Source organism: Gavia stellata, chromosome 3 (genome assembly GCF_030936135.1).
Source record: "Gavia stellata isolate bGavSte3 chromosome 3, bGavSte3.hap2, whole genome shotgun sequence".
NCBI lineage: Eukaryota > Metazoa > Chordata > Aves > Gaviiformes > Gaviidae > Gavia > Gavia stellata.
Window position 1 is genome coordinate 4,806,716 of NC_082596.1, and position 24,682 is coordinate 4,831,397.

General features: G+C 40.5%; 1 protein-coding gene across 26 annotated transcripts in view; it reads left to right on the plus strand.

Annotated features, from left to right (window-relative positions):
* The window catches only part of PTK2 (protein tyrosine kinase 2), a 181,259-nt gene that overhangs the window by 25,879 nt on the left and 130,698 nt on the right, over nucleotides 1-24,682 (plus strand). For 20 of the 26 annotated variants that reach the window (XM_059835980.1, XM_059835983.1, XM_059835978.1 and 17 more), the window contains exon 1: nucleotides 23,341-23,561. In XM_059835980.1, coding sequence (XP_059691963.1) covers nucleotides 23,367-23,561 — 195 coding nt within the window. In that variant the 5' untranslated portion in view covers nucleotides 23,341-23,366. Of the gene's footprint in view, nucleotides 1-23,334; nucleotides 23,562-24,682 lie in introns of those variants that run through there. The other 6 variants (XM_059836000.1, XM_059835977.1, XM_059836001.1 and 3 more) reach the window with 1 other exon arrangement.

Here is a 24,682-nt window from a genome sequence, read left to right on the forward strand (position 1 = left end):
CTTTCAGAATTGGAAGAGGTACAGTTTACAGTCATTTTAAAGGTGTCCAAAACAGCGATGGAAAGCTTTTGCTTCTCGACCTTGCAGAAGATGCAGATCATCTTCACTGTTGTGTTCCTCATGGTATGTGACACCCTGGGGTGGTCTGACTAACGATTAAAGAATGGTTGTGCCTTCCTTTCATTGCATGCTTTTGTTCTAGTTCCTGTAAGAATTTGGTCTAAGCCAATTCTACTTAAAATTGTCAATAAAACCAGACTTCTCTTCATTTGAGTGGTACTACTTCTTGATGAAGCTAGACTGATTTATTGCCAGCATTTGGTCATGGATTCACATACTGTGCTTGAGTCTTCTCCTTTAAGAAGTGTATAAAGGTTATTGTAGCAAAGAACTTTTTCATCACAAATACTTGCAGGGTGAGTAATGGTCTGCAGTCCTGTTAAATCTTTATTTCTAGGGAGGAGGATGGGAGGGAGCTGGATGTATTCCTTCTCAGCTGGCTTCTGAAGATAAGGGGCAATAAGGTTTAAGCTCTTCTCATAGGCCTTCTGCTATTACGTTCACAACTCGTCAGTGATCTGTTGTCCTTGCTGTTATGGGGGGATACGAGAAGGAGTCGTATTCCTGAAATCCTAGTGTGTTCAACTCAAGGCGGGTTTTGTCTAGCCTGTGACATGATGGTTGGTCAAGATAAACTGAAGAATTGCAACAAAGCCACTTTAGAGTAGAGCAACCTTTTCAGTTTGATCCTAACGGCTGATTCCCATACAATAACTTGCGTTGCCAGTCGACTTGAACAGCAGCTTTTTGTCCATTCAGGTGTTGGATTGCAACAGTCTTGAATCATACTGGCAGCATTAAAAGGCTGAACTAAAAGGTCTCTGAGTTACGGTTGTATATAGCTATACCTGTCAAAATGGAGGCATACGTGTGCTGTAAATATCCAACCCAACCCTTTACCGGAGGGTAAAGGTACCACGTTGATGGCAGGGAGCTGTGTATCTGTTCTTCACCCAGCGGTGCTGGCAGTGCAGTGCTGATCAGTACACCGCTTTTATCATGTGAGTGGCAAAGAAATCAACGATTTGCACCCTAACCTGGGCAGTGCCCTCTGGCACGGAGGTGGGATGGGCAGATCGCAGTGGTGACTTGTCAGCTCAATGTGTTAACATTTTATCACCTAACTAGGTTTTGGCAGAAGGTAGGCTTTTCTGTATGTGTTTCTAAATCTATGCTTTCTAACATTAAGGTTTTTTTGCTCTAGTGATAATGGGAGGACTTAATGCTTGGGGTTTTCTAAATACAGAGGTGGGAGAAGGTCATTGTGCTATGCCCGTTCTGCCCTTGGAATGAGGGATTTGCACCTTCGTATTTTCGCTACTGAGTTCCTTCAGCCACATTGCTTTTACTTTTATATATATATATATATACACACACACACGTTATTTTATAGCGTACATAATGTAAAATATATAATATTATATATAAAATATATAATATTTTTATATGTATGTGTCTATATATATACAAACTAAGTAAATGGAAACAAGGCATAATCAGTGCTTGGTTAGGAAAATGTCCGTTATTTGTTCTTTCTTCCAAAGTAATTTTGGGTTGGTCTGATATTGAACAAACTTCTTGCTGGTTTTGGATGCACTTACCTAGTTTTACTGAAACAAGCTGTGGGACCTGCATTGGCCAGCAGTGTTGGGCATGATGCTTAAAGTACCAAGTTTGCACATCTAAGCATAACATTAAATACCTTTTGTCAATCTGGAGGTGGGTAAGAATTCACTTGGAATATTGCTTTCATCTGTCGCATCTCGCTTCAGAACTCTGGATGCGATATGTTTATACAGTTTAAGTGTGGTATCCCACAACGGTGAAAAACAAGGTATTAGAGTAGGAACAGCAGCACTTGCTATGGCTGTGGCTACCTAATGATTTCTGTGATAAACTCTCCTTCAGATCGTTTTCTGAAATCAGACTTATCAAAGTTCTTATTGTTTCTGCTGAAATTAAGCTCTGGTATATCTTTGCTCCAAAACTGCTCATTTCCTAAAATTTGAAGGGGAAGTAGTTACGCTGTTTCTGTCCCCGGTCTGTTCTGCAAGGGAGCAGTGACTGTTAGAGATAGGAGTGGGGACAAGCTGGTAATGAGAATTATCTGAAATCAGGAACAATCACACCCAGGATACACCTGGATAAACAAAAAGGTCATGTTCATTATTCCCATTTCATACTTCAGGAAAAGCCAAGCAAGTTACTTGGTTTGGCCGGAGGTGCGACTAAACTGCACAGCACCTTGCGTGTTGTGGGAAGCAGTGGGCCAGACTGCGTGCGGATCAGCGGTGCTGCCGTTCCTCTCTTCGAGTGGTGTTGTACTGGGCCCTTTCTCGCAAAACTTTTCTACAAGGTGGGAAAAGGGGTGAAGTAATTTTTTTACTCCAAGATTTCATCTAGCTACATTTCTGTTGTTGTTCCTCTACTCTAGTTAACACCCGCATTGCTCACTGGAAATATATACTAAGAAGGACTACTATAAGAGAAATTCTTTTCTAACTGCTAACTTTTTGTTTTTATGTTTCCTGGTTAGGTGCTAAGTAGAAAATAGTTTTAGTTGCTAAACGTTGACTGGAAAGTAGCAATAGATTTGAGAAAGTTGATACTGTAGTGCAGAGCAATGATTAAAATAGCTGTAAGCATCTGCTTAGTACTTCTTGCAGGGCATTAGTTCAACAATTTAAAGAAAAGCATAACAGGTTCTTTCCTCACTCTTCTTTAAGGAGAGAAGAGTGTAGTTAAGTGCTTTAGTAATGCTGTCCTTGGACACCAGCATCATTTAAGTAATGAATGTCATATACTGGCATAAGCCAGTGGAGATCACAATCTGTTCCTCTTCCTTTTCACAGAATCATAGAACGGTTGGGGTTGGAAGAGACCTTAAAGATCACCTAGTTCCAACCCCACCGCCATGGGCAGGGACACCTTCCACTAGACCAGGTTGCTCAAAGCTCCATCCAACCTGGCCTTGAACGCTTCAGGGGGCATCCAGAACCTCTCTGGGCAACCTGTTCCAGTGCCCCACCACCCTCACGGTGAAGAATGTCATCTTTATATCTAATTTAAATCTACCCTCTTTCAGCTTAAAGCCATTAAAGCCATTTTCAAGTCATGCACACCCTTGCCCTGATGTGTGATACCCACCAGCCCAGTTACACTTCGAGAAAATACTGAGGTAGAGAATTGCTTTTCTGAAACATTCATAGTTTTAACAATTAAAGACAAAGCAAAAATAATGAGTATGTACCAATCACCGGCCCAGTGTGAGGTTCTTTAAAATCAGGTGTCTGCTTATTGGACTGATAGAAATGAATTTGAGAACTTCTTGCACAGAAAGTTTGCAGTAATTCAAATATGTGATTTAAAAAAAATGAAAAACCACTAATGTTTATCCGGCATGGAAAAGAAATGGCAGACACTCTAGTTTAATCTAGATTTATTTCAATTTGGTTTTTTATGTTAAAATCACAGTCAAGTCAAAGTAAAATCAACCAGGATGGGAGGGTTTGGGCTTAAGAATCTCAGGAACAAGTAAAATACATCAAAAAGGAGGAAACCCGCTCATATTGGAAACCACATATCTGAAACGGATTATGATAGGATCGTATTTGGGTACATACTTATGACTACAGAAGAGTCCAAAATACTAGCTTCAGGATTTTTACGTTCAAGTATCTCAAGTTACTGTACTCGTGTAGCTGTGATGGCTTGTGCATCTTCAGGAAAACGAGAAATAAGCCAGCTTTGAAACCTGCACTCGCATCTCTTCTGTCTGTCTTCAGTACGCTATTAGGCAATTCAGACAAGTTTAGTATGAACACACTGTGTTTGGAGACATAAAAACAAGAGGGCAGACCGGAGGTAGAAATCCAAACCTCAGCTTAAAATGGGTTTACTTATCTGTTGAGTGTGCTTCCTGTAGTGTGTGTTTGTGGATCTACGCCAGCTGTTGATACGCTCTAATGATTTCTTTTAATGCTTTTTTTTTAAAGAATCAGTCACCGATGCCTTAAGCCAGTCACTATTTTCCCGCTCACTGATAGGAACATAAACAAGAAGTTGAGTAAACTTCAATTCTTTTGAATAACACTGCATTTGGGGGAGTGGGAGCCGTTCCCTTTCGCTAGCGTGGATGGTACCTGGACACAGGATGTGACAGTTATCGTGAATTGTATTTCCGTTTCCATCTCTGTGGTATACATGATGCTTCAGCCCTGGAATACTCAGGAGTTCATCTATAACTTTTTGTAACTTACTACCATAAAATTCTTGGAGGGAGTATTTTTCCTTCTGTTTATTAGACTTTCCTCGCTCTTTATAGCCAATCTACACTCAGATTATTAATACTGCTCCAGTTCTGTTGGAAATGGAAATAAAAATACTGTCTTGTTCCTTTCCTCCAATGGGAAGTATATTTCTCGGAGCAGGCAGTAGATAGGATGTAAGCTATTACCCTTCTGTTCTTGCAAGGACAGTCAACCTACCGTAATGCAATAAAGTTGCTCATAAAATGTGTCCTTTGTGACCGACTGTGCAGTTTTTTACAGGTTTGTATGGCCAGGTCCTTTCAGGTGTTGAGCGCTTCCTCCTTCCTTATCCCTGTGCATGTACATATTCCAGTGCTTATCACCTGAACGTAAATAACTTGTACATTCACATCTGCTGTTCTTCTGGAAATCCATAGGTACGGTCATTGCTTTGCAAAATTAAGGCCACGCTGAAGAAGGGTGGATCCGGAACACTTTAGGTTGTTGATTCGTTAATTATGGCATATGTTTTCTTTGACATTGGTGGTACACTGTAATTTGGTACTGAATTTTTAGATGGACTATTATTTCTGGCTTTGATGAGTACTTCTTTGTGTTCTTTCCCTTTTCCTCTCGCTCCTTTCAGGCCACAGAGATGCTGTTTGTTTTATCGCTGTGAACTGTTTTGTTTAGCATGTAAGAGTAGATTATATAAATGTTATAATAACTTGATTTATAAGTTCAGAGCTTTCTGTCCAAACAACATGTTCTTAGGAATATTACCAAAGTAATTTGTTATATCTCTCTTTCTTTTAATGCAACAAAATTAAGATTAAATGAACAAGGAATTTAAGCCTCTCCTGGAAGATCTCCTTGAAAGAACTGACAAACCCTATCCAAAAGAATTTCTTTGTAAATACCTTATATTGGTATATACCTTTGTTAAATGCCTTATAAAACAAAATAAAACATCAAGGTAAATCTGTAAGTTTAAGATGGGATACATGCTGTGCAGCAACGTATTCTCTTAAATTAAACTCTGAAAGAACAAATTCAGTTCTTAAAATTACATCTTACATCTGGAAAATGAGGAATAAAGTATTTGGTCTTTTTTTTCTGGACATTATCTGATTTATAAAAGCAACAACTCTAATTTCAGATTTTTTTTAATATCAAGTATTTTGCAGGTGACAGAAAAATAAAGAATTGAAGGCAGACACACCAGTGAAATAGTTTCAAAAAATTTTTTTAAGTCCCCCTTTCGGATACTGAACTGCTATGTGCGAGGGAAAAGGGATAAGAGATGTTTTTAACAAATAACCTAGTAAATCATAAATGTAAAGTAAATAGAAACTGAAACAAGTTTTTGTTTAGTTTTGGTATCAGTTGTCTTCGGCTCTGAAATCTTTGAGCTGCGAGTTTCTTTTAATTAAAATAATGAAGGCTCTCCAGTTGTCTAGTTTAAAAAAACACTGAGCACAGATTGGGGATGAGGAAAGACTTCCAGAGTTTGAGTTGGCCATAGAAAACCTCAACTTCAATGAAGAAATCATGAAAGAAATGCAGCTTTCTGACCTTCAGCAAGAGCGTGGTAGGGGATAGTTAAAATAAGTGAGTAAATGGGGGTAGGCTGTGCTGCCCCTTTTGCAGAGAAGAAACATGCCAGTATCTGTTCCTGAAGGGTTTTTTTTCTTACAGCAACACCCTTTTGGTGTGTATCTCACTTTTGTTATGAAGTACAGCAGTGAGACAGTCTGTGCAGCTGAAGTTCTTGATGTGAAAAATACATTTTCACAAGAACAGTGAAACAGGGATGTTGTCATTCCCTTAATTAACTGACATCTTAAATGAGGAATTAGTGTTGCACATGAATGAAGCAGAATTTGCTCTTTCTTAAAACTTTTTAAATGCGTAGCATTGCAGAAAGTGAAAGATGGTGGCTTGGGGCTGTTTTTTTAGGGGGTTGATTTTTTTTTTTTTTGTAACCTGAAGGGGTTAGAGTAAACCACAAAGTCTCATCAAGTATGCTGCTCTGTACTCCTCTTTGTATTGGCGAAGTTGTCTTCTATTCACTCCTGTAAAATGGGAAAACTAATTTCCTTCTGGAGCGTGAAAATAATTTGCAGCTTATTTCTTTGGAGCAAATCTTGTTAACTCTTAATGTCTCAAATTGTACATTTGGGTAGAAGGAATGTTGGCAGTACATCTACCAAAACCCAGCAGCAGAGCTGTGTGTCCCACAAAGCTGCCCGGGGTGTCATGTCCCAGTTCCACATTGACCAGGTGGAACAAAAATGTTCTTGAAGCCTGACAAGCTCTGCTTTTTGCTGTTTGCTTCGCTGATCGCCTCTTTGCAGTGTCCGTCGTTCCTCTTGAGTAGCGTTGTCTTTGACAGAAGAATATAGCTGCATTTTTAAATGAGTTTTTCCTCTTTGAATGCCTGCTATCTATGAAACTCACTTCACTTGCTCAGTGAAATACTCTGCAGCTGATTAAAATGAATCGGAATCATGTTTCAGCCAAATGCTGAGCATCTTTAAACTGTACTTTGACATTTACAAAATATTGGGAAATAATTAGAGGTTAGGTGTGCTTACGCTGCCATTGACTGTGCCAGGCATGTTTCAAATTAACCTTTTCCCTTTACGCTTCATCGGAGTTTCTCGTTCTATCATGGGTGCAAATGGTCTCTGCCCATAAAGTTACTTTTAACAGGTCATGTGGTGCTTCTACCACCTCTTTAAAATCTGGTCCCTGGCTGAAGATGTGCAGATGGTGCCATGGTAGTGAACTATCAGATGCTTTGTTGATTTTGGTGCAAATTACAGGTGCTCATCACTGTCTGCCTTGTATCGAATACAAACAAGGCTTACTTGTCTGTTTTGTTCCCCAGGAATTTCATCAGTCTGCCGAATTATTGGCATTAAGAATTTAATTGGTAAGAATGTATCAAATGATAAAACCTGCTCTAGTACCAGAACTACTGTCTAATCTGTTAGTAAACGCTCTGCTCCTAAACAAAGGGAAATTGTGATTGTTTTGAGTAAACTAGGTAATTAGACTTTTTTTTTCCTTTCAGGCTGTGCCTTCAAGGCCTTCAGCTCATGCCCTATCTAATCTGAACCCAAAGTCAGGAGATGCCTCAATTTTTAATAGTAAAAGTTTCTAGAGAAACAAAGTTCTGATACACTTTTGCAAATGCGTTCAGTATTTCACAAATAAGCTTTCCATACCTTGTTATTCTTCCTTCGCATACGTTTTATAATACCATCAAAGTGCATGTTTGAAACATAGCATCATTGATTTGTTTTTTTAGAAGATAGCTGTATCTCAGAAGAAGGCTGGATACTACCGCAGCTGTAATTGTCCCGTTTACAAAGACTTCAAACTGGGAAATCGCTACAAGATAAATTTCTTGTGTTGCTCCACTGTCAGGAAATACAAGAATAATCTTAAAATAATGATAAGCAATTAATGTATTTCTGAGGCCTTACATTTAGTCTATTATATACAATCTTTTTAAGTCTGTTACAGAAACAAAATTTTTGAGTTCAGCAAAGCCATTACTGTAAAAACTTTAATTTTTGTGGTTAAGATGTAACAAACAAGTCATCTGCAGTTCCCGTTCTTTGTTTATTTAGTACGCAGGGTAGGGAGTAGAGCTGGCATAGGTCTGTCGGTGATCTAAAGAACCGCTCATCTTTATATTAAGGAGGTGTACACAGGAGCTTTGTAGATCAGCAAGATCCTCCGTGGTGGGGTAGGAGAGGCACTGGAAGGTGGGCGTTCTTCCCACCAGGAAGGTGGACTCTCATTTCTGAACCTACTGCTGAACACCATGAAAGTTCAGTCGCTCTGCCTTGAGGGTGTTACTTCTTTTTCTCAGCAGCTCCTCCCTATTCTGTCTTCACGTTTGTTCCTCCTTCTGTCCACTCTGACACTTTCTGGATATTTTTCTGTGCCATTTCAATACGTTACTGTTAAAGATCCTTGGTCTTTTTATCAAATCTGCCTGTTTAGTTGGGCAAGCTTATCTGGGTACCAGCTAATAGTTGATAAATGGCTTTAAAGGAAGAGGCAAAAAATAAGGTTGAACTTGGAAATGACACTCGAGTTTTTAATATTGGTATTTAAACCAAATTATTTTTGCCTTCTTTAATCATTACAACGGAAGAGTTCCTCTCCCCCTCCTACCAGTGCTCTGTCCTCCCTCCTTCTGCCCTCTTACCCCCCACCTCTTGTCCAGGTATTGAAAAATCAGTAAATGCTATTTAATAGTTTAGCGTCAGAGGCTCTGAGCTGTCACATTTGGACTGATGCAGATGATTCGTGCAGCTGTACAGAAAAAAGCACTTTCAGCAAAACAAACCTCACTCATTTCTCCAGCTCTTTTCCGAGTGCAGAGGAAGATGGTTTCTATCTCCCATTGATGTATTTATTTCCCCCGCCAAGATGCAGTCCAAGAAGGAGCAGTGAGCCGACGTACCAGCTTGCAGCTGCCAAAAATGGGAAGCTTCCTCCTCCCTACTACTGGCCATGTGCTTTTGCTGTTTACTTTGTGCTGGTTCCAGAGCTGCTTTAGAGCTTTTCGGAGCCACTTCACCTCATTTTAATGGACCTCCCCCCAAAAAACCCCAAACCAAACCCCCACCAAAACCAGAAAAAAGAAGCCTGGGCTGATTTATTCTGTCTTAATAAGTAAAAGCAGCTCAAAACCGGTTCAAGAAGCAGCAGGAGGCCTCAGAAGGGAACCAAGGGCTGCGTAGTCAGAAGAGTGGATGCGGAAACGCTTGGCAGGGAGGAAGGGGGTAGTAAGCGCCGCAGCTTTGGCAGCAGCGAGGACAAATTGGTTATATGAAGTTGGTTCAGCAGCCTGTGGTGACAACTTACTCGCCATTGAAAAATTAACTCAAACGTCTGTACAAATATATTCTTCAGAAATAATCATATATCTCTTCTGTTGTCTGTAGCTTCTTACAGAGGCAGATCTGAGAAACCAGACCTAAATTCCTTTAATGATATTTGAACATTGAACTATACATTCATTGAACTTGAACTGCGTGCAAGAAAATATTTGACATTTTTTTAAAAACCTCTGAAAATATTGCATCAGTGATGGGCCATTTTTAATCTTGTGGGTTTTTTTTTTTTTAACATACTTATATGAACCCTTATAAGGATCAGAATAGACAGTGTAGACTTTTCTGATGCATTCATAGATGTGCTTTTTCTAGGATTGTTTAATTTTCTGATTTGTTCTATGCAAGGAAATCATCGAAATGTTACTTGACGTCTTTTTGTTTTCTGACTTGATGTCAGTCTCTTCCAAGCCTGGAAATCATCATCTTGCACTGGCAACTGTTGTCTTGATAAATGGAGTCTATAAAACATAAGGCATGAGAAAGCTCTGGTGTATCTGTATTTTCATCTGAACTTTTTGGAAGCACTAGGGGTCATATTTCAGCTTCAACAGTAGAAGCAAAAGGTTAAGCTTTTATGGATGTTTCTAATGTAAAAAAAAAAAGGTATTACATCAGTGGTCCACTCTTTGATAGCATCTCCTATTTGTGACTCTTTCAGGAGACCGCGTGAACATGGCTGTTGTCTGCAGTCCATCCTTGCGTTTCTTCAGCATCCACTACATTAGAGACTTTTAGAGAGTCTTTTAATATCCATTTATGCGCCTGCGTCCATGAGTTTGTCAAAAACACTTCTGCATTTCCTGCTACGGTCTGCCTCTACAGTCTCCTGTCTGCTACCTCCTGTTTAGAAAAGATCTTTTGCCTGAAACCAATAGGGGATTATTTTAGGGTTCAGTTTATCCATCATCATGGATTTTGTAAATGTTAATCAAGTTCTCGGCTGGAGTCCCAGCCTTTTTAGGTTCCCCTCACATGGCTGCTGCTCTGCCCCTTAATCATTTTAGTTGCACTAAAATGGACAGTACTCAAGATGTGGTGGAAATTCCATTGACTTTTCTGCTCCGCTGCACCTTGGGGTTAAAATAGAATAAACTTAATCCATAGGTCTCTGCTGGCAAGGGATTGTATGATGCTGAAGATACTGGACACCCACCCCTTGCCTTTAGTAAGCACTGACAGAACCTATTCCAAGTTACAAAGATATCCAAGACCCTGTTTCAGGCTAAAATTAGTAATGCAATGAAATACTGGATCCTTTGGTTGGGATACTTCATAATATGTTATCCCTTTGCGTCATTTTTCCTGAAGTCAGCTACTGTACGAGTTTGCATAGGGGTTTGAGTGACAGCAGGTACCTCTGCCCTGTGAAATACTGCTGCGTGGAAAAAATATGAATTTTGTAGTGTGAAGGGTGTATTATCACATCCATATTCTGGTTTTGTGTGGAAATGCATGTATTTTCATACATATTGAAGCACATATACTCCCTGTTGAAAGAGATTGTTTTCCTATTTTCTCTCTAGCTATTATGAAGTACTTACTTTAAAATAAATTTAAACATATTAAGAGCACAGATTGCAAATATATTAAAAAACTCTTTGCTTCTGGAAGCTCATGTGCAAAGGTGTTTTAATTACCGGATCCTTTTGTAAGAGATCGTGTTTTCAAGCCAAGTACAACTCAGCATTTAAAAAACTTCACACGTTTAAGTAGTCCCCCAAATTAATATTTCTGTATGTTCTACTAGGGACTGAAGGAAGATTGGATTGATAGCTCTGTGTGTATTGTTGGCTTACGGAGGTGTCTTGTTTGTGTAGCACCAACTTAATTTATGACCACCTGCTGTTTCTGCAAATGGTCGGCTTGTTGTACACAAATTGCATATTTCATCACTATGATGTGGTGGGGAATTGATTTCTTGTTTCCAGGGAAATAATGGAATAGAACAAAAATGCACTATAAAGTAACAGTTTCATCTTGATGAGTCGTCTTAATGCCTACCCATGATCAAATATATTCTAAAACGATGCAATAAATTCTTGTGGAGGTAGTGAAACCTGCTTACTTGATTTCTTCAGGTTTAACCTAGTTTCTTGGCCATGAAGATGTTACACCAATCATCCCTTGTCTCCTCTGATATCCTCGCGTGATGAGGGACAGCACACACTGGTGGTTTTGGACCGAAGTGAGTGCCGATAGATCTGTCATTACGTTTGTGCTCATTAGCTAGCTGATGGGCTGTCAAAGAATGTGTGAAGACTGAATTTTACTACAGACTTTTTTCAAAATGTGCAGCAATTTAATTACCCGATACTTCCGACCCCATTCCAAGTTGTTTGAAATTAGGTAACTGTCAGTACCTAATAAATTCTTGGATTTGTTCAGGTGGGATGAGATGGGCTAGATGAAACAACACAATGACTTTAATGGAAGAGGCTGAAGCTTCTTGAGGCAAAGACTGTGTTGTATTTATTGCCCATGCATTGAAAAGCATGGTATAGTTTTGACATAGGATGCCCCCTGTCATGGGAGGGCAGAGGGGAGAGAAGAACAGTGATCGAGTATTCTTGAGATGTTCCTGCATGATTTCTTCCACAATTTGAAGTGACAAAACCGGTGAAACTTAATTGTAACAAAACTTGTCTTGCTGTGGGGGATTGAACCCAGCTCTTCCAGGTTCCAATTAATTTTTCTACCACAGACCAATATCTTATCCTTTAAAGTACTAAGTTTCTCTTTCAGAGAACTTTGTTGAAGGAAGCCCTAAAGTAAATGTATTTCAGCTGGTTAATCCCTAGTTTAAGAACGGCTTTTTTTCCGTGCTTAAAAACTTAAGGAAATAGCGACTCAGTTGGAAGTAGAATGAGCCAACTGCAGCTGTTAGGGTTTAGTCTTAACCTTTTTGATGGCTTGTGTCTCATGCAAAACTAAATCTTTGGTTGATCTGACATACATATTGGAGATGGTTATAGAAAAAAACCTGAAGAGAGTTTTTCTAAAATCAGTTGTTTGGTAAGCAGTTGTCTGTCTTCTGTCCCCATTTACTGAACGTTGAAGATACACCCATTCTGAACCCACTTTATGTCCTTACCAAGTTACCGAAGTGACAGCTTTCGCTTAAAATTGTGAATTCCTTATTTCTCAGTGCAGTGCAAATGTTGAACCTTAGAACCTCTAGTATATTAAACATGCTTTTCTCTAGTTAATCTAAACTCAAGGAAGGTTCAGTAGCCCTGTGTTAGCAGATTGGAGGTAAAAGACGTAAAAATGCCTTTCTTTGGTGAGGGCCAAGGGTGTTTTCTTGGATGATTCTGGTCTTCAGAGCTTTTCAGCGTTGATGGTTCTATTCAAAGGCTGAATGGAGCATTCACTGGAAAAACCCACAAGAGTCAGTAGTATACACTTCATTGGTATTAAAAAGAACAAAGACAGTGAATGCCTGTCCTGTGCGTGCCACGTCTACTGGGAGAGAAGTCCCTAGTTGTGTGGGGAGAGTGTGGGGACAGGGACTATGTCCAAGGGAGAATTCCAGCTGCAGTGAGAGAGTGAGTGAAAGGGCAGAGGTCCTGGGTTTAGATTCAGCCCTACACAGCATGTCAGGAGGATCCACCTAGGATGAAAGCATTGGTAGAGAATCCATAAATCTTATTCTCCCACAAAGCAATATGGACTCATTGGTTATTGACTCCAGAAGGCTGGAGGGGGCCCTGATGTACTGTTTTGAGTGGATTAAGGGTTTTAAATTGCGTTTTTAAGGCTATGTCAAGTTGGGTTTTTTAACAAAAATCTTGACGTGGACCATCCAGTGTATATCTATCTGCTCCTAGCTTGACTTCACCAGAGTACTGAGACTTAATAGTCATCATAGCAGAGGCTTAGACTTGTGCCTGTTTTATGATCATGTCAGTACATGAATCCTGGTGGCTGCCAGCTGATTTATCAGGCATTATGCCTTTAACTTGGCTGTTAAATGCCAAATTTGAGAAGGTATTGCTTCTGTTCTTTGACTAATGAAGCTAATTCTGCTTATTCTTCTGTCTTTGGGTGCAGTAGATGGGGACTTTAGGAGAAACAAATGCCTAGCTGAAGAATGATGTGGCTGGTGTTTAGGTCCTCAAACACAGCATAGGCTTGAGCTCTTGAGGAGCTAAGAGCTTTGATTCTGAAAGGGATCCAAAGGAATATCACACCTTATTCTGCTCTTCAGGATCTTATGTGAGGGTGCAAGGAGACACATGGTACTTGCCCAGTTCCAACAACTGCAACTGTGAGAATCACTGATTATTTTCTTTTTTGTATGTGTGTGGAAGCACCCAGAAGCATCATCTCAAAAAGCTTGTAATTTGGAGAATTATTATGGTCAGCCTACATTGAACTTCCATTCAGTCACTTGAATAAGAATGACTTTGTTCTTCCTTTCTACCTATATACCTGTAATTACTGGCTTGGGAAAACACTTGAGCCAGAATAGGCATAAGTAAAACTTTATACAGGTAGTTGGTTTTTGTAATGGCCATTGTCATGTAACACAGCAACTGTGACTGTTGTCATGCTCTGTTCCTCTTGAGCACTTCAGTGCCTTTTATCTGATGTGTGCTTCTGGTTTTAATGAAAAGCAGGGGTAACACAAACACAGTTCAAACTGTATTAAAAGGGATCAAAAATTAAAATCCTGTAAGTTTGAATGTTTTGAAATACAGGGCTGGGATGATAAAATCATTCAGTAATGTAAAACTAGGAAAAGCAGGTTTAAAGTCAAATGATAGCCAAACCCAAATGTGTTAAGCTGTGATAGTGCATAGCCAGAATACCTTGCTTTCCATAACTGCCTCTAGTTCAGACATTTCTAGTTCTTAATTTGAGAAGCACACTTGCTTTATCACTAATTCTAATTTATTTTTTGCTTTTAGTATTCTAGAAAGACCGTATACACTCAGTGCTTCTACTTATTACTTCTAAACCTGTTTAGAAGACCTTGTGCTATGTAGGACCTCCATAGAGCATATTTCAGTAAGTGGTATTAAAAAAAAATTACTTGAATTTGTATGGCTTACTTCACCCTCTTGTTTTGATGTTCATAGGTAGGGCTGCTGCCAACCAGCGGTGCAACTTCAAGATAGAATTTTAACCTTTTTTTAGAAATATGGAATTTTTACTTGCTTGCTTCTGTGGTGTATTTTTTTAAGAAAACTGCATCGCTATAGTTCTGTACAACTTGCTAGAGAAATTCAGAAGATCAGCAGCAGAAGATTTAAGGGGAGATTAGTGTTTACTTGGATTTCAGTGGAACCAAGGGACCACGGTGAAGGTTCAAAGTGCTATTGAGAAACGAAGCAAGTATCTAGCTGGTTACCTTGTTCTAATTAAAGCATATACAGACATTGGTTTTCTTGTATTCCCAACACAACTGATGTTTTCTCATTATTACATTTTTTAATATTAAAAATAGAAATTGGTGCCAACTCCAAAGGGAATCGCTGACAGCGCAGATTATGCTATGTTACCTTAAACACTCAGTTTAACCCAATTTTATTGTATGCCAGGACTTAATGCTGTGGGATTCTTAGTGAGAAGGATGGGGTCCTGTTTTGAATGCCGCAGGATGGACAGAGTGCAAGACAACTTGGTAAATTTGAATTGCTGCTTGACAGTACAGATAGTTCAGATGGTTGTTAGTAGTCTGCAACTTTTCTCTTATCTTTTCATCCCAAGGTACAGTGTTACTGGAGTAACAGGCTACTGCTTCTGTAGCACTTAAAAAAAGTGATGACTTACAAGTCTTTAAGACAACCTGCATCAGTAGCAGCTGTACATGGAATATGCCCTTGTTTCAGTTAGTTTAGGAGATGTGTATATTTATTGATTGTTTTTCTGCTAAGATGTGCTTGCTTTCTATTTAACAGGCTGAAGATTGTCATAGAACCATAGAATGGTTTGGGTTGGAAGGGACCTTTAAAGGTCATCTAGTCCAATCCTCCTGCAATGAGCAGGGACATCTTCAACTAGATCAGGTTGCTCAGAGCCCCGTATTGCTTTGGTTCATATGGGTCTTGTAGTTGACGCTTTCTCTGAATTCCTCCTTCACGCTCCCCTGAATGTTTAATCTCCTAAAACATTGATATAATAGAAATAATTTTTCCCATGTTGGCAACTTGTATTGCTAAACTTGTCTTGACTTTGGTCTATATTATCTTTTCATGTTGATTTTTTTAGTGTAGTTCTAAAATACGTAACTCTGCAAAGAAAGAAAAACTGTACATTTCTGATTTGAACTGTATTGAGACATAGAGTTAGTAACTGTTTAGGCAATATTCCCTGGGGGAAAAAAACGTTCAGAGAAACTGTCAGTACCAGGCTGTTCTTCCATTTCATATTAATACAGTGAAATATTCGGTGTGTCAGTTTAGACTAAAATAGATACTAAGAACTCATTATTTAAATTGTTTTAATGTGGCTGCCCGGGCTGCTTTATACTTTGACCTGGAGCCCTTGATGAATGCTTTTGACTACAATGAAAATACTTAAAAATACATATATATCTGATGGAGGGGGGAGAGAGCAGTGACTAGGAAGGAATCAGAGAGGAGGCAGCAAGAGAAATAAATGCATTCTTGGATGTAGTCAGAGCAAATATTACCAAGAAGAGTGAACATAGCTGAAGGTGTCCAAGGTGGAACAAAAGATTACTGTTTTTTTCTTTTGCTTTTGAACATCAGCATTAGCTGAAAGAAGGACAACAGGAAAAAGAAACTCAGTAGGAAATAGACAGGGACTTTCCAATGTGACTTATGGAAATAGCTAAAATTATTACAGAATCACTAAGGTTGGAAAAGACCTGTAAGATCATCAAGTCCAACCATCAACTAACACCACCATGCCCATTAAACCATGTCCCCCAATGCCTCGTCCACACGTTCCTTGAACGCCTCCAGTGATGGTGACTCCACCACTTCCCTGGGCAGCCTGTTCCAGTGTCTCACCACTCTCTCAGTAAAGAAATTTTTCCTAATATCCAGTCTGAACCTTCCCTGGTGCAACTTGACGCCATTTCCTCTTGTCCTGTTGACACTTTTTGAAGGCAAAAGTGATGATAATAGGAAAAAATACCCTTTCTCCTCTCTATGTTTGTCCCTAATTTGAAATCACAAACGTAATGGTTTTCTCAAAGTTTCATCCTTAAATCTGCATCCTTAAATGTATAACAAGCTGTTAACATCAGGTAAACACAAAAAACCTTGTTGCACAGTGTGTTTGCTGCTTCTTTCCCATGGCATGTGTGTGTTCTGGGGGTGCTGCTTTGACCACTTTGCTTTTTGCACCATTCCAGTCTGTCTGGTCTTCTGGGAAGGGGACTGTTGCCATAACCAAGCACTCCAAGCGTGCAACCATGCCACATGACTGTCAACATGTAGTTGAATACACTATGTTTTCTTAGAAGATACATATCTTTTAAGTGCTGCTAAGAAGGATTTTAGCAAGTCATGCACTTTATGTCCAACAGCAACCACTGGGACCGGATCTTAAGATATTTTTATAATTTTTTAATATATATACTTAGATATATCAGGAGATGGCATACCAAAAGTCAGCAATGTGCTGACTCAACACAGACTCCTGAAGATACAAGCTTTGTCGTGAGGGACATAGTTAAAATTGTACTTAACAGCCTTACTTTCTGTGAGGTTGAGATAGACAAGTTAATATTTGCAAGGTGAGCTACAGTAGGATTTAATATAAACTGTGAAAATGGATTCAGCTTGAAATTCATGAGATGGTTAGTGTCTTATGTGAGATGCATTATGGGTAAGTCTAAGGAATTTAGAGTGTGGAAGAAATTCTTCATCACCATGTCACAGAATTGCTGAGGTCGGAAGGCACCCGTGGCGATAGGTTGGCCCAACTCCCCCGCTCAGAGCAGGGTCAGCTGGAGCAGGTTGTTCAGGGCTGTGTCCAGTTGTGTTTTGAATATCTCCGTGGATGGGGACTCCACAACCTCTTGCAGTGTTGATCCACCTGTATGGTGCAAAAGCTTTCTCTCAAAGCAGGAGCAGGGAGGTGATTGTGCCTCTGTACTCGGCGCTGGTGAGGCCGCACCTCAAGTACTGTGTTCAGTTTTGGGCCCCTCACTACCAGAAGGACATTGAGGTGCTGGAGTGTGTCCAGAGAAGGGCAACGAAGCTGGTGAGGGGTCTGGAACACAAGTCTGATGAGGAGCGGCTGAGGGAGCTGGGGTTGTTCAGTCTGGAGAAGAGGAGGCTGAGGGGAGACCTTATCGCTCTCTACAACTACCTGAAAGGGTGTTGCAGAGAGGTGGGTGTTGGTCTCTTCTCCCAAGTGACAAGTGACAGGACTAGAGGAAATGGCCTCAAGTTGCGCCAGGGGAGGTTCAGACTGGATATTAGGAAAAAGTTCTTTACTGAGAGAGTGGTAATGCAGTGGAATAGACTGCCCAAGGAGGTGGTGGAGTCACCCTCCCTGGAGGTATTCAAGGAGCGTGTGGATGTGGCATTGTGGGATGTGGCTTGATGGGCATGGAGCTGTGTGGTGTGGGTGGGTTGTGTGGTGGTTTTTTTGTTGTGGTTTTTTTTGCTGTTTTTTTTTTTTTTTTTTGTAATGGTTGGACTTGATGATCTTACAGGTCTTTTCCAACCTTAGTGATTCTGTGATTCTTGTACTTAAGTGGGAATTCCTGTTTGTTGCTTTATGCCCATTGCTTTGTGCCCTCGCTGGGCGTCACTGGGAACAGTCTGGCTCTGTCTTTACCAGTATTTATGCACGTTGGTAAGATCCCCCTGAGCCTTCTCTCCTGCAGGCCAAATCACCTCAGCTCTCTTAGCCTCTCCTCGTGTGACAGACGCTCAAATCCCTGAATTGTCTTTGTGGTCCTTCATTGGACTGTCTCCATTATGTCCATGTCTTTCTTGTACTGGGGAGCGCAGCACTGGACCCAGCGCTCCCAATGCTCCTCACCAGTGCTGAGTAAAGGGAAGGATCACCTCCCGTGACCTCCTGGCAGTGCTCTGCCTACCACAGCCCAGGAGGCTGGTGGCCTTCCGTGCTGCGGGGGCACGTTGCTGGCTCATGCTTGGCTGCTTGTCCACCAAAACCTCCAAGTCCTTCTCTGCAAAGCTGCTTTCCAGCCGGTCAGTCTGGTAAAGCAGCATTGTTTATTGAGGATGCAAGTAACCTAAAGGCTTTTGTTTCTTTTAATAACTTTAATATTTTAAAGTATTTTAAGTTTTGTCAAATTTTTACACCAGGACCAAAGAAAGAAATTAACTCTGGCTTTTGATTTGTATTTTTAATAGATTCTCTTTGGTTTTTTATAGATTTTTATAGGTTTGCATTGAGATGGACCAAGTTATTGTGTGGAAATGCAGCCTAGAAGGGGCATTATTTCATAGATGTTGATCCCTTCAATCCTGAGATAGGGATCAGAATATGGAGGTTGGGCAACATTTTGAAACTTCATCATGTCTACAAAAGACAATATGAAGTCACAGTGTGAATAATTATAGCTTGGTTCCTTGTCACATGGACTTGGTAACACTGTGTTGTTGGCCATCTGCCAATGCTAATATGAGGAACAATTTGGGGTTTTTTTAAATTTTTTTAGTATATTATCAAACTGGTAATGTTGAAGATGTTATTAGCACTGAAAAGATTTCACTTATGAGACTGCTTTAACGTCTCTATCGGTTTACTAATCAATTTTTAGTTAATTGTTTTAAATTTTTTTTATTATTTTTTGACTCATTAGTGGAAGTGATTTAGTTTCTAAGTACTTGGAGCTGGTAGTGAAACGTGACTTTGAACTTTGATTGTTTGTACCTCTGAAAGTCGTAATACTGACTTTGTTCCTGATGTAGTTAGCAAATATGGGGAATATGCCTTGCTCATAAAATGTGTCAGCAGGAGTCACGTTGAGCAGCAAATGACTTGAAAACAGAATTCTAGAAGGATTTAATTCGTTATCTCATAATTTTGTGGGTTTTTTGAGAAAATAAAACAACTTTTATTATACTTTCCTAATGTAACTGGTACCTAAGTAATGAAAATGGCAGGTATTCAAAACGGCATTGTATAAAGACAGGGGCGCAAAAAAATTCAACAGTGCTTTCTTGTAATTCACTTGAGAAGCTGCATTGCAGTGTTGTTGGCTTTGTTTTGGTTTCGGGGTTTTTTTGAAATGCTTTATCTTCTAACCGCATTTAACGGTCTCCCGTATACTTTCCTAAGCCTCAGGTGCTCCACCACAGTAGAGCAATTGTCTGAACGATAACACACATCACAGTTTCGTGACAACTACATTATCTTAGCAGAGACGCTAAATATCAGCAGGCCAGGTTTGGTTTGCTTCGCTCTGCTCCCCAAGCTTAGGGTAAGTCTTTACAGTACTGAGAAATGTGTTTTGTGTAAAGTATTTGGCAAAGAAATAGTCTTTACTCTTGGAAGCTCAAAGTGATATCTGGCACATAACCTCGTGTACAAACAAGTTTGGCCAGGCTTGATTTTAGGCCATTAGTCTTTAGGGACATCTTTCACTAGATCTGGTTGCTCAAAGCCCCGTCCGACCTGACCTGGAACGCTTCCAGCGATGCGACATCCACAGCTACTCTGGGCAACCTGTTCCACTGTCTTACCACCCTCATCATAAAAAATTTTCTTCCTTATATTTAGTCTGAATCTCCCCTCTTGTAGTTGGCTGTAGCTTGTTTCTGCTCCATGGTAGTATACTACTTTTCTGTTTCATGTAAAGAGGACTAAAACTGCTATTCTAAACTGAGATCTGTAATGGCAGGATTACAAACCAGTCTGGTTTTAATTTAGAAGAACCCAAGTAAGCATCCTAGTCTTGTAATCTTGGCTTTCTTTGGATCTTAAAACAACCAGGCAGCTCTTGTAAAATAGTTGTTTAACTCTCATCTTGCATCGAGAGCAGCTATGTTTTACAAAGTTTTGTCCAGGGGTGGAGTTTTACAGTCACATTATAAACTCAAACCCAAGGGCTGGTTTTAGTGGGAATCTTAGTGGGTCCATAACCAGAGATACAGCATGTGTTTCTCTAACTTGAGCTATCAAATTTATTGCTCATTTGGTACCTTATAAAAGTAAGCATTAGGATTTTGTAAAGAAGTTGTAAGGAACCCAAAGATGATCAAATTTTGAAGGAAAACTGCTTTTCTAGTTTTGCGTAGGAAGTTGTTTCACCTTTAAAAACCTCTGGCCCGTAAAACCGTGTGAAAACTGACAAGACCCAATACCCTATATGGCCTTCTGATGTTTGATTTCACGTTTTCTCTTCTATGTGATCAATATGAAAAAATTGTAATAGCGTTTTGCCTGTCCATTGACATTACTCTGCCTAAGAGCGCTTCTGTATATAGGAACTGATGTCTTTCATCGCTTTTTTGTTTGCTGCTCCCAAGGGGTGTAGATTGTCCGTATTAGTCGATGGTCAGACATCCTTTTAATGCTTGTTTTGGTATTTTCCCATAGCTTTTCTCCCTCTTCTTTTTCTGCCAAATAAAACCTGATTAATGCGTATCTTAAGTGGATGAAATATAGCAAATTAATATTAAAGCAGGCTTTCTTTTAGTTCTCCTTTACTAAAAGAATTACTCATCTCGCTTTGGTTTGTAGCAAACTTTCCTCCTGTTTGCATGCGTAAGCTTGAAATAAAACTTAGCGTTTTTACTAGTGACTTTGAGGTAGAGTAGGTTCTTCTGAAGGAGGCAGAGCATATTGCAGAAGGGTTAAAAGTCGCCCATGTCTGAGCCTGAAAGCTGCCGTTCCTTTCCTAGCAGTTGCACTGTTGAAGGGCTTCACCTGCATGAATTTGTCCTGATGAAACTCCCCACCCTGCGGACATTCGGAGTTTCACGATGGCTATTTTAACCTTACAGGAGAGGAGCCCTGCGGTTTGGAGCACGTCCAGTCATGTCGTCTTGGTATTAGTCTGCCACAGGGGAGATTTTTATACCTGCTTCAGCTTTCAAGTGAAGGTTTATATGAAAACAGCTCACAAACTCCATTGGGGATAAGTCAAGAGTAAAGTTGCTGAGGGGTTCCCGGCATTTTCGGATCTGTATCTGTTGGCATAGGGTGGCTAGGAGGAAAGTTTTTAACGTGGGCATAAGGTTGGCTTAGTACATTTGTATTGGTTACCAGAAAACAGAACAATAAAGCAAGGTACAAAAGCTCTGATGGTTTCTTGAGTTTTCAGCCAGGCAACAGGGATATGAAATTAAGTTAGCACTTGGCAGGTGGGGGAAGTCCCTCAGGGGCCGGGCGGTGGGGGAACCTTTGGGAGAAGTGTCTCCTTAGCCTGCTCTTACCATCTCCCCGAGGGCAGAACATTAGAGGCCTTTTGTCTGACCCAGTACTGCCAATTTTAAGTTCTTAAAGTTCTGTTAGATGAGTGCAATTCAAGCGGTAAAGACATTCTGCACAGATGGGCTGTTTGTTTCCTCTTATCTTGTGGGTCTGAATTGGGTAGAGGCTTAAGATCCTTGTGTTAGACTTCAAGTCTTCTTTTAGCCTCCAGCAAATGTTGTTATCTACAGTCTGAAGATTTCAAGCCTTGATATTGCCGGTACCGGATTCCTGTTCGCTGAGCTCAGTGTGTCCTTTGACATCACTGGGGACCTGGTGTCATGTCTAGCTGCTGCTGCTGCTGCTCTCCCCTCCCGCCCTGACCAGCGGCTGCTTCTGCTTCTCTTCCTCTGTGCTTGTCTAACGTCTGTGGTGAGCTGCTTCAGGCAGCTGGGCTATAAAACTAAGCCAACCCTAAAAACCAAATCACCTTTTCCCACCCCGCTGTGATAGTTTCCTGACCCGGTTGTCAGGGAGGTCAGAGCACCGGGGCGGGTGGCAGGTTGGGGGCTGAAGCTCTGTTTTGGGGCGGCCAGGCGTTACGGGAGCTCAGCTGGAAGCGTGGGTCTCTCTTCTGCCTCGCAGTGAAGTAAACTAAGGCTCAGGCGTTCAGTAGCAGCACTGAAGCAGTTTCGCTCTCCTCCAGCCCGCTGTCGCAGGCCAGCTTTACTACCAGAAAGGCGTTCAGAGTACTACGCCAGAAAGATCAAGTTTATTTTATTTTTAACATCTTCAGTTTTCCAAAACTGCCTCCCCACTGGCTGCTCGCTGTGAGGAGGAGGTACAGAAATCCTCGTGCACTTGTCCAAGCCCTGGAGCAAAGCCCTGCAGTTCTTTGCTCTTTCCAGCCAGCAGACTGGAATGATGCTTGAGACTGTCAGGCGAGGGAGGAGGTATTGTTTGCTCTTTTTCTCTTGTACTGCATTGATTTCTCAGACACCATCTGCTTGTGGCTGACTAATTTGCAGCAGTAGCCAAGAGGCAATTTTTTTCTTTTCTGAGATGCAGACTCGTACCGTGGTCCATGCCTTTTGCCACCGGACTTGGGAAATCACTTGGAAACCCAGCTAGCCGATGATAAAACTTAGCCACTTACTTAGTAGCTGATGAGAGGAGGGACGGTGGTGTTTTTTATGGTTCCTCAGTGAATAATGAATTTAGCTCCGGATGGTTTTGAGTCGCACTGGTTCCCAAAATAGCACAGAACAAGTGATATGACAATGTCTTAGCATTAAACAGCAGAGCCTGGTGTCAGTGTACGGCTTCTTAGTGGAAAGCCTCCCGTTTGGTGACTTAGGCTGTCAGGGTTTCCCTGTGCTGATCTTTAGAGACTTGTTGCAGGACTGGACTTGGAACATTTTAGGAATGGGAACTCTTGTTAAAACTGGAAGGCGCTATTCAGTCTTGAAGGCTTTGGCAGGGGCCTGTGTTAAGTCATTGAGAAACTAAGGGAAGAAGCCTTGCCAAAGATACCGCTTTTGTTGATGAATGTGGTGTTCAAATTCGGATCCCTTGCTCCAGGGGGCTTGCAGCTTCTCTGGTAGTCATCTGGGTAAGTTTTTTATGTTTGTAGATGGTATAACTATTTCAGGAGGGTACTCCAGAAAAGGCAATTAAATGTCCTTTAAAAATGAGTCTTTATGGATTTCCAGTAAATGCTTTGTATGAATCAGTGTAAGATTCAGGTATAACTAAAACTAATGTATTTTTTTGTTTCCCTTTCCTAGAATATGACAGATACCTAGCATCTAGCAAAACCATGGCAGCAGCTTACCTTGATCCAAACTTGAATCATACACCAAGTTCAAGTGCAAAGACGCACCTCAGTACTGGGATGGAGCGTTCCCCAGGGGCCATGGAACGAGTCTTAAAGGTTTTTCACTACTTTGAAAATAGCAGTGAACCAACAACGTGGGCCAGCATTATCCGGCATGGAGATGCTACTGATGTCCGAGTAAGTCTGTTTTTAGCATTCTCATGCCATCTTTAGGTTAAGTGTTAACTTCATGCTCAAAAAATGGGAGGTAAAAGTCTGGAAGCAGACAAACACAGAAATTCTGTGGTTTATTTTAAAAGAACCTTAACCTGTTGTGTATTGTGAGTAACTTCAGAAAAAGCTTTTAAGTGGTACCAACTTCCCTTGAGAACAAAAAAACCTGATGTATGATTGTGTATTATCTTACAGAAATGAGAACTCTTTCCCATTTTTGCAGAATAGAAACTTGAAATTTAGAACAGTGGTTATCAGTCTACATACCACTACTGATGTATGTCAGTTGACTTTTACCACTTTATACTCCCCAAAAGCCTGTGTGCCGCGTCCCGGCAGGGATGAGAGCAGGGATGAAGGTGACATTAAGTGACACTTTTCATGTTTTAAAAAAAAAGAAATTTTTACATGTTTAAATGTAAGATGTGTATATTTACATGTTTAAAATGTTTAAATGTAATGTGTACATGACTTTTTTTAAAAAAAAAAAGATTTGTTTGGAAACTTATTCCCCCACAGTGTGGGGAAATTGAGCTGAAGAGTCCTTTCTCCCCCCAGTAAGTCCCTTTGTTCCCCATCCCCCCGGTAGTCACCTGCTGCTTGTATTTGTACAGTGTTGTCCTTCAGTTAGTCTATGCGAAAACCCCCCAAAGGTTGGGATTTTTTTAAGAATAACATTAAATATCTGTAATCTTAGAGGTATGTGGAAATGTTGTGTATGCTTGAAAACCCAGTGTTTATTCTGAAGCATCCATTCTCTCTAATGCCGAGACATTTACTTAACATTTGCTACACTTATTCTTTCAATTTCTGAATTTAAACTGAAATGAAGCTCAATTTAACATGTCAGGTGCTTTTAAAACTTTGTGGTTTGCTTGTTTTTTAATTATCCTCCAAGAGCAGAATCTTGCATGGTGGTAGGTGGTGTGCGGGGTTGTTTTCTTCTGTGAGGTTCCTGCTGTAGAAACAGGTTCCCATCTGCTCATTCCTTCCACCATTTATAGTCTCTGCACCGTCCTTCAAATTCCTCTACAAAGGCACAATTCCAAGAGTTGTGAGAGTTAAGGAGACCTGTTGTCTCCTTC